Source organism: Mustela nigripes, chromosome 1, assembly GCF_022355385.1.
Source record: "Mustela nigripes isolate SB6536 chromosome 1, MUSNIG.SB6536, whole genome shotgun sequence".
NCBI classification, from domain to species: Eukaryota; Metazoa; Chordata; class Mammalia; order Carnivora; family Mustelidae; genus Mustela; species Mustela nigripes.
The window spans coordinates 245,593,700-245,604,472 of record NC_081557.1 but is presented as its reverse complement, the minus strand read 5'-3'; the positions used below and the strand labels follow the sequence as shown (position 1 = coordinate 245,604,472).

The 10,773-nt window shown below is 43.3% G+C and overlaps 1 protein-coding gene across 3 annotated transcripts in view; it reads right to left on the bottom strand.

Moving 5' to 3' along the window:
- Positions 1-4,746: 4,746 nt before the first annotated feature.
- PDGFRA (platelet derived growth factor receptor alpha) overlaps positions 4,747-10,773 on the bottom strand; it is a 43,038-nt gene continuing 37,011 nt past the window's right edge. For all 3 annotated transcript variants that reach the window (XM_059383932.1, XM_059383923.1, XM_059383943.1), the window contains exon 23: positions 4,747-7,793. In XM_059383932.1, coding sequence (XP_059239915.1) covers positions 7,646-7,793 — 148 coding nt within the window. In that variant the 3' untranslated portion in view covers positions 4,747-7,645. The remainder of the gene's footprint in view (positions 7,794-10,773) is intronic.

The window sequence follows — 10,773 nt, the reverse complement described above, 5'->3', positions numbered from 1 at the left end:
ATATATAAAAAGAATAATAAATTATAGTTAAGGGTATTTTAACCCAGGAATGTAAGAATCCTTGACTTTTGGAAAGCAGTCAATGTAACTAACCAAACTAACAAATGAAAAAAGAGAAAGTATATGATAATCTCAATAGATGCAGAAAAAAGCCTTCCTAATAAACTGTTTTCATTCAACTTTGTACTGGAATTCCTAACCAGCGCAATAAGGCAAGTAAAACAAAAGCATTCCAAATCGGAAAGGAAGAAGTATAATTGTCTTTACTTATACATAACATCATTTTCTATGTAAAAAAAAAATATATATATATATATATATGCTGAGTTAGTGTCAAGAACTATGAAGGGTCTAAGATTTTATTGTACTTGGAAGCTTACAGGTTGGACCACCACAGTTTCATGGATGCTTCCAGAAAATACAAGAGACTCCTGGATCAGAAACAAGGGACTTTACTACCCACAATCCAGTAAACAGCATGAGCTTGACATTTATGTCAGTTTTCCCTGCATCCTGAACCCTGTAAGGGTAATGCAAGGTGGCCTGGGTGGGTGCTCAGAGGCAACCGTCCTCACAGGCAAGAACCTTGAGCTTAGGAAGCACCAGTGTTTTACGATAGGCTGCAAGCACATCTGACCAACATCTGTGCCAGAAGGGGACACCATCAAATAAATCTGCTTTCTGCTCTCGAGAGAAACTATTTCCATCTTCCGTGATGTAGAGATCTTATGTATTGTATTACTTCTGAATCCCAGGGCCTGTAACAGTGCCTAGCTCAATAACATCTAAGGATAGGGGGGTAAAATTGGGGGAGGATGGATGTGAAGGTGGCTGTGAAGTGTGTGGAATCAAGCTAGGACAGAGGCTGGAGGAAGCAAGTCCACAGGTCTCACTACCCCAGCCCTACCTTCCCATTCTCAAATGTTCCGACAACACTTTGTGTCCTCTAGTTGCAGGAAAGCTTTAGTTTTACCAGAAGTCTCCATTAAGCTATACTCATATCGTATAGATTATTCACGATATACTACTCCAGCTTTTTGTTACCCCCAAGTATAGACTGTGGCCCTCCACCCACCACCTTTTCTGCTAGGTGCTGCTCTGCTCTGTGATGCCATGTTCCCCTCAGGGAATTAGCCAGTTGGAATCAACTCTGCCAGCTGCCTCAGTGAGGCTTAAATATTCTAGAGATCAACTAAACAAAGAAGAGGCTGTTCTCTAATAGTATTTGTTGAAGAGATTAATTAAAAAATGACTTTCTGTGGCCAGATCATTACCATCATGTTCCTCATGCATTTTCCATATTTAGAAAACCGACCCTAACCCCTCTAGGGAAAAAAGAAAGGATTTCTAATAATCTCAGGCTAACGCAGGATACTTTGGAACTGTCTTCATACATGCCAGGTATTACATGCAACCCTGTGGGATGGTAAGCTCAGCCAAATGAAAAGTGTAATGGAATACTCAAGTCAGAGAAGAAAAAGGTTTTCTTCATTTCAAAGAGTTACTTAATTTCTAATCAAGTCTAAAACTTTGACCAACCCAACAATCTGCAGCTCGAGCACCACACAGAAAATTCTGGATCCAATTCTGTTTGGAGCAGTCAGCATGAAATGTAATGAAATTCAAAATAGACAGGATACACATGCTCCAGAGGGAAGTCATTAATACCCATGAATAATGATAAAGCAAAATACCATCTGCCAGGATAATGTGGCAAATCTTTTTAAAATTCCAATTAGCCTTTAAACCAGAAACAGGGAGCAAATATGCTCCCCCTGCCATGTGAAACCATGTGTCCTTGATAACTCCATTGCTTTACATGTAGACTAAAATGTGGTTGATGGAAACATTACCCACATAGGAATAGATTTTGGAAGATGCGTTCATTATTCCTTAGGACATTGATGCTATTTATGTAGCTGGGTAGAACAGAACATTAAAATCTGCTAATAAGGCTATATTATACATATATTCACATATATTAAATTGTAGGGGTGAAAAAAATTGTGTTATTAGCACAGTATATTAATTTTGCTATAACAACGTGGTTGGGTTTAATCCTTGTATGTATTTGGAGTCAGAGATAATGAAGCATTTCTATTGCCATTATCCTGGGGGAAATTGCCTAGTTTATGATGGATTCAGGTATTTTAAGTCATTTTCTTGAGCTGCATTTTATGAGGCATATAACTATTAGAGTCATAATATTATTAGAGCTATTGTAGTATAGCCTAAAAAGAAATTATTATAAACGTGTGAAATGCTTCTACACGCCAACTAGTCCATCACTTGTCTTTTGAAGTATCTCAAGAAGCAAAGCAACCTACTTCTGAACACGAACCCTTTCTCCGGATCTCTTGCTTTCCCATGGTCCCGTACGGTATAAACACTGGAATTAGTATATTCAGAATTTCTAGCCTTGGTGCTCTCATTACTCAGCTGTATGGTTTTTGCAAGTCACTTGGTTTCCTCCTCAAATGTCTTCCCTGCCTCAACGTGCTATCTTAAGAATCAAAAAAAGTAAATGTGAAAAGGATCTTTGACAGAGTTTTAAAACCATCTAATAGTCGTAACTGGGTGATGGGCATTAAGGAGGGCATGTGACATGACGGGTGCCGGGTGTTACACGCAACTGATGAGTCACTCAAGGATACATCTGAAACTAATGACATGGGCTAATAGGTGCGCTCATTGAATTCAAATAAAAAAACAAACCCTCCAATAGTGAAAGTTGTTCTTACTGGCATGAGGAGATAAAATAGGCCACATTGTATTATATTAAGAGGTAGAATTATACATTAAAAAGGAGAATAGAAAGATCACTCTGCAGGCTGAGCGCCTTATGTGGATGCTAGATCACGTCTCCTTATTGGGGCTGGAATGGAAGCAGAGTCAATACCCAGCCTGCAATCCACACCTTCCAACTGAACTCCATGGAGGTGAACTTTGATCTTCAGGCTAATAGAATATGGGTAATAAGTCGGAATTATATTGGAGTAGGGTGCTACATTCCAATTATTAGTAACAATCATTTCCATGATCCAGAAATTGAAAATAAGTTAAAATGTTATCGTTTTTGTGGTTTTTATTTTATTTATTGGACAGAAGAGTGGGAGAGCCCAAGCAGGGTGAACAATATAGGGACAGGGAGAAGCAGGCTTCCCGCTGAGCAGGGAGCCCGATGCAGGGCTTAATCCCAGGACCCTGGGATCATGACCTGAGCGGAAGGCAGATGCTTAACCATTTCAGCCACCGAGGTGCCCCTCTAATTTTTGTTCTTTAAATCCTGAAGTCATTTAATTCAGCACGCTTTAGAACACAAAAACCAACATCTTCCCAACACTTAATATACTGCAATGAGCAATGAAAGGCAGAGAAAACCCTAGAAAACTAGGGTTCCTAAAATAATGTGCAAATCAGGTGATTCAAAAATTTACTGGGACAATCATACAGGAAGACTTGGGCTTAATATCAACTTATTTCTGCAAACCCTTTGGCCTTGCAAAATTTCATTTCTAGAATTCTGTCCTAGTGAAACACTACAATGTGTGCACAAGGACGTGTGTGCAAAGAGCTTCATGAAGTCATTCCATAGCAAAGCCTGGGAACCATAAAGGCACCTAGAACATGATCGCATTGATTCTAGAACCATTGATTACCATCGCATTGACTCATGGGAACCATAAAGACACCTAGAGAAACATGATCGCATTGATTACATTCACATGTGGAACATGAGGGAAGCCTGTCTACAGGGACTTCTCACGGAGATCTCTAAAACATAGCATTGACAGAGAAGAGCAGCATAAAGTCTGATAAGGATGTGTCAGTATAGTTTCATCAACTGTAACAGATGTGCCACTCTGGGAGATGCTGATGATGGGAAAGGCAAGAGGTAGAAGGGAACCTCTGTGCCTCCCGTTCAATTTGCTGTGAACCTAAAACTGCTCTAGAAAATAAAAAAGTCTGTTTAAAAAAAAAAAAAAAAGGTGGGGGGAAGCACTTTAGAAAGCATTATGGAGGCATCTGGGTGACTCAGTTAAGCGTCTGACTGCTGGTTAAGCTTCTGACTCTTGGTTTCAGCTCAGGTCATGATCACAAGGTCATGGGCCTTGCATTGGGCTCTGCACTCAGTGAGGAGTCTGCTGGAGGGTCCCTCCCTCTCTCCCCCTCCAACCCAGTTCATGTGCACATGCTCTCTCCCATGCTCATGCTCTAAAATAAAAATAAATAAAATCTTTTCCTAAAAACAGAAGTAAATCTCATTTAGGTAAAATACAAAGCAAAAATACAGATGTATCTGTATGTATAAAAACAGATGCACAGAAAGGGAACTGGAAAGAGAGAAGATGCGTTTCTGCTTCTGGGAACCAGCACGGGGACAGGGAAGAGGTTAGAATGAAAAAACTGTCATCTTTTGTATTACAACTATGTACCATGTTTGAAGGTTGTAGACAGTAAACGCAGTCCTGTACTCCTTCTGCAGGGGAGAAAAATACCATGCAATACGACGCTATTAAAATAAATAGTAGATCAGAGATGTAACCACATACTCATCATCTTTAAGACAAATCCTGGGTCTGAAAACTAACCAGCTCAAATAATGTTTCAATCTTAAATTTCCTATTGGTTTCATCGAAACCCTATTATGGAGTCCCACTGAAATGTTGCTAACAAAGCAAATTGCACAGGATAGCTTTAGATTTCCGGGATTCAGCTAAAGACCAAAATGCTAGAACCTCAGCATAACTTTAAATTATATATATCATTTATTGAAATATAAAGATCTTCATTTACACGTTTTAAAACAAAAGCACAAATGGGGCATTTTGTAATACATTTTTTTTTTATCAGTAGACCCTATTGAGTTATGTCTCACACATTCGCCACACCACTATTTTGGAAACACTGACGTTATTTTTCTCTTTATTTTTCTAAAATATAAATTTTGGACATTCAAAAGTGCAACAGTCATTGTGCCTATGGGGAATATCACAGTCAAAAAAATATAAACCAAGGCAGTGATACAGCTCTGTCATAAATGTTTTGGCAGTATTCTCCAAGTCTACATAGAAATACATATATACATATTGATGTATAACATCATTTTATCTCATGTCCCTCTTCACAAAAATAGGACCATTTGTACAGATCGGCAGACCACATTTTAAGGACATCATCGACCATTTAAAAAAGTCACAAATTGTGTTTCTCAGGCCAGCTTTGATTGTCTTCATAAAAATAGAAAGCAGGGAGGATTGGCCAATTTTCATCTGGGGACTTTGCAGGAGGCCAAAAAGGAAATCAAATCTGTAATACACTGAATACACAGTAAAAAAATTTTTTTTAAAAATGCAGTCACACATAAGCTCAGGTGGAGTATTCATTAGGACTGGAACGTACTCGTCTGAGAATTTTCATCCAGCCTCATGATGTCATGCAGAACTCCAAGGAACATCAAAATGCAAAGCACCAGCAAAAGAAGGCTGTACAACAGACAGGGAGCGATCAACAGAATGCTTGAGCTGTGATTCTAGAAACACGAATGTATTTCAAGTCTAATTGGCTCTACAGAACCTAGTCAGATTTTCTGTTTTTAATTGGCCAATCTGGCTCAGTCTTCACACTCAGTATGAAAACGGGGGAGAAGAAAGTTGGGGCTTGCATTGAGACTGCACCCGTGGGGAGTCAAGGACCTTGTTTGTTACCGCTGCTGCGTCTTCCAACGCCATCACCTGCCAGGAGCACACGCCGTGATTGCACTAATCGCAGCCCAGGTTTTTTTCACACGGTGTCAGCAATTAAGCGCTACTGCGAAGAATGCCAATGAACCCACACCAATCAGTTTGACAGTTTGGATGATGTGACAATTTGTCCTGCTGTCTCACCCCACAATTTCGGCAAAACTTAAAAGATCATTTTTTCACCCAAATATCAACCTGGTGACACAGAGACTTGGGATACTGAATTGCATCATTTTCATGCATGCCTCAGGGGGCAAGTCCAGGGGGCAAGTCCAGTGCCTCAATGCAGCTGGAAGCAGCGTCTTTACTCCTAGAGGACCTGCCAAATAAGGTTTGACTCTCTCAGCCTCAGCTAAGACTGGAAAGTTAAACGAAAGGCAGCAATTGCTGGATGGAGGGCACTGAATGTCACTGACCCAGAGACAAGGATTTAAATAGTAGGCTTCTGGCATGGCTGACTTCTAGCCCAGTTCCAAATTTCAAATGATCTGTTTCCCATGGCAACTTCCTGGAACCTAAGCAGGTGTTTCCCAAACCTGGCTCATCAGAACAGCCAAGCAATTTATAAAAATACAAGGTTCCTGCTCCTGCCAGACTCGGTAATTCAGAGGCTCTAAGGTGGGGATCTAGAATTTGGTGATCCTGGTTACATTTGGGAACCAAGGACCTAAGCTAACACATACGCCTGTGTGTTCTCCCAGCTGAACCAAAGGGGGCCATAGTCAAGGCATCCTTCTGACTCTTCTAGGGTTTGTAAAATTTTTTAAAAATACAGATGCTGGGATGCACCAGAGTCACCAGGCATAAAAATGGCCTCTGCAAATTCAGTCTATTTTGCTGATGATTGTATTTAGTCACATTAGGCATGGGCTTATGCCTTCATATTGAGAACATTTCGGATTTAGGGGTTTTGTTTCTTTCAAATCCCATCACCTCAGAGGGTGATTAATTGTTTTTAGTACAATGGATTAGGGAACCTATTCAGTCTACAGTTTAAAACACTTGACTTGCTGGAAGACGCTACTTTTACTCTGTTCTCTATGTTCAACTAAATTTAATCCACTAAAGCTATTACCATATTTTCTAGAGAAACATCGGTTATTTGATATAAATGTCAAAAACTGTCAAACTTGTCACCTACTTAGTAAGAATTTTTTTTTAATTGTGCTTTCTCTATAGGGAAAATGTGTTACACATTTAGCATTACCAATAACAGTAGTATTATAAACGTAGATTACTATATGAAAATGAGCTGGTGGGCTTCTAAATGACCCAAATCTAGTAAACGAGATTGGTTAATTGTTATTTGTTATCTCTTTAACACTAAAAAAAAAAAAAAAAAAAAAAAAAAGTGAAATACTATAGTACCAGTACCTTTTAAGGTTCAAAAGTGGTTTTGCATGTACTTCACAGAGGAGCTCAACAGCAGCTGATACCAGTTTTCAAGCAGAAGTACATGGATGGGACGAGTGGTCTCTTCAGAAGTCCAGAGAAGACAGTTAATACAAACCTAAACACATCCTCCGTTAGACCTATTTACATAATTACAATACTGGAGTTTTCTCACAATCGAAGTTGTTGTGTCTGTTGGAATCTCACCAAATGCCCTTGACACACGGAGTTCACCTTCCGTGGCCTATCGCTTCCTTGTCCATCCATCTCCAGAGTTCACACGCTGCTGAGATGCTACTGAATCACAGCGAAAAGGCAAGGCAACGAAGTCCATCTCGAAATCTCCTATTCAGCCGTAGTGAGCAGGCTCCCTGAGGCCCTCGGCTGGGAACTTCTCTTGACACCTCATCCAAGTCCTCCTCCCAAACTTCTGCATTGCAATAAAGTGGTTTGCTTAAAGGGATCCAAAGTGGCTCCAGGAGTGGAAGGTCCCCGCCAAAATCTCCCAGTCACAGGAAGCTGTCCTCTACCAGGTCTGAGGAGTCTATGCCAATGTCGTCCATCATGTCGATGTCCTCGATGGTTTCGTCCTCTCTCTTGATGAAGGTAGAGCTGCTGGAACCTGTCTCAATAGCGCTCTCTTCGGAGGTCTGCGAGCTGGACGAGGGAGAGGATGGGAAAGGTTAGGCCCACGTGCAGACCCATGAGACTGGGATTGGGTGGCTAGCATGGGTCCCCCAAAGGCAAAGGAGCTCTTCCTGCACGATCTTTTGGCTTTCAACCTCGGGCCATCCGATCTGGCAGGATTCTGCTGCCAAGCCAGGAGGCTACCAATCACACATCACACCACAGTGGGCCCCGGGGCAAAACCCAGATCCCCAGGTCATCTCCACACGTCGGCCCTCCTCCTGTCAAATCTTCCAGCAGAGCTGTGACCATTTCTACACTCCCTACTCAGTCCTAGTGGAAAAGAAAGCAAGCAGGGCCTGATCAGAAGACAATGAGGGAAGGAAAAGCACAGAGGGAAGAAATCAGCTGCGAACTATAGCCGGGCCAGTCACCTGCTGTCCCTGAAATTTCCCCAGTGTCCAAACAGTGTTCTCAGGATCTCAACCCATGCCCTGGGAATGCCTTCCTCCCTTTCCTCTTTACCCCTCCCCCCACCTCCCCCAGCCCTAGTCTGGAAGTCCCCGTGAAGGTTCTTTACCCTCTAGAGCAGAGGCTGAAAAGGACCGTTCTAGAGCTGGAAAGCCATAGTTCTGGAATGGTCCACCCCACAGCAGCTGTCAAGAGTCCCACCAGTCACTTAACCCCGAGCTTGTGGTTCCCTGGCCTACAGAAAGGGATGTCAACAGCACCTGATGCTATTCCTGTTGTCAGGGTGAATGAAGGTAATAACCATAAAGCACTGAGAACAGTACCTAGAACATACTACGTCTCAGTAAATATTAGCTATTATTATTACTGTCATCACTCGAACTCCTACCTGAAAAGGCCCTGAATAGTAGAAGATATCATGGAGGGTGGCTGGGCAGCTCATTCGTTAGGTTGTCTGCCTTCAGCTCGGGTCATGATCCCAGGGTTCTGGGATCCAGCCTCACACTGACCTCCCTGCTCGGAGGAAAACCTGCTTCTCCTCCCATTCCCCGCCCCCTGCTGTGTTCCCTCTCTGTGTCTGTCAAATCAGTAATATCTTGAAAAAAAAAAGATATCAGGAAATAGTTAATTTTCTTACATGTGATCATGCTGTTATGCTTTTGTAGGAGTATCCTTATTTGTTTTTTTAAGATTTTAGTTATCTATCTGATGGAGTACGTGTAGGTATGAGTGTGGGGGTGGGTGGGACAGAGGCAGAGAGGGAGAAGCAGGCCCCCCACTGAGCAGGGAGCCCAACATGGGGCTCGATCCCAGGACCGTGGGATCATGACCTGAGCTGAAGGCACACGCTTAACCCATTGAGCCACCCAGGCACCGTGAGAGTATCCTTCTTCTCAGGGAGGTGTTTGCTGGAGTTTCTAATGCTTGAGCAAGGAAAGAAAAAGTATAGGTATATCCGTGTCTGTGGTACACATACATCACATATATACATATATACATAGTATAGATTAGATATATACATACAATAGGCCTTAAGTATACATTATATACTTAGAGAAACCAAATGTTAACAACTACTAAAGCTGAGCGATAGATGTAATCTCTCAATTTTTCTGGACATTTACAATTGGTCACGAAGAGTTTTCGAAAAATAATGCTCCCTCTTCTCTAGCCTGTCATGGTTCCCTGTCTGTGTTCCTGTCTCTGAACCCCTACTGCCTTATCATTTTCTTGCCTGGGATTGCAACAGCTCTACATGTGTCTTTTTGCCACCCCACTCCACCCCCGACAGGTTATATGCTGACAGGCAGGCCCATCCGCTCTCCCCGCCAGGCTCCAGCAGCATGCTGGACACATCACGTAAGCCTCACTATGGACTGGCCAGCCAGAGCAGGGAGACGTGCACACACACACATACACACACACACACACACACACACACACACACACACCCCTGCAGTGGCTTTTCTTCCATGAGGACCAGGCTTGACAATCTCTGCCTCACTCCCCTCCTCTCCAGGTCAGTTCCGTTTCCAAACAGAGAACTGAGCCTGGCCCGTAGGGGCCCATGGGAAAACAGTCTGCTGCCCTCCACCCCAAGGCCACTGCAGCCCAGAGAGCTCTTAGAGCCTGCGGGGTCCCCAAACTGAGGTTTCCTTTCACAACCCCACAGACTGGGCCCTTCCTTGGTCTCTTTTCCGCATTTGTACGCCACCCCCATCCCAAACTGATACCCTGGTCCGGGAGCCTCCCACTGAACCCCAGTCCACTGGGCTGGTCTTGATAATCCCATTGTCCTGACAGCCCTTCTCCCTGAGAGGCCAGACAGATCTACTTCCTAGAGCCCCCACCAGTAGCTGGAGGCCTGAGTCAACCTTTGGATACGGACCCCAACCGAATGAGGACCTGCCTTTATGAGACTTCTTTGGACACTGTGATTTGGACTAATGGCCCCTCCAGGGGCGACTCGACAGCTGAGTCCCGCAGTGGAGTCACCACACCGTGCGCTGACACTCCTGGGCTTAAGCCCGCTCCTCTCTGCTGCTACATCTCACAGACAGAGGGCAGGGATGACCATGGAGGATCCTAATGCCAGGCTTCGTGGTGGACCTAGATCTGATGACTGGGCTTACTTCTGATTCCCTTCTTACCGACGGAGCACCCCAACACCCTCTACAGCAAGCAAGGCCCAGTCTTTCTCATGCCCACTCCCCTCCCAAGGGCAAGCCTCCTGAGCCCAAGGAGGGGATTCCACAGGACCACTATGCCTTCCTAGACCCAGAACATCCCAACTCTGGCATCCCTACCCCCAGGACGGATGGAACTGTATACTCCACCCCCCAAATTTACATGTTGAAGCCCTAATCCCCATTGTGATTTTATTTGGAGATAAGGCTTTTTAGGAAGTAATTAAGGTTAAGTGAGGTCATTAAAGTGGAGCCCTCACCCTAATGGAGTGGGGTCCTTGTAAGAGGAAGAGACACTTGCAAACCGCAAACAGAAAAAGACCACGGCAAACAGAAAAAGACCACGGCAAACA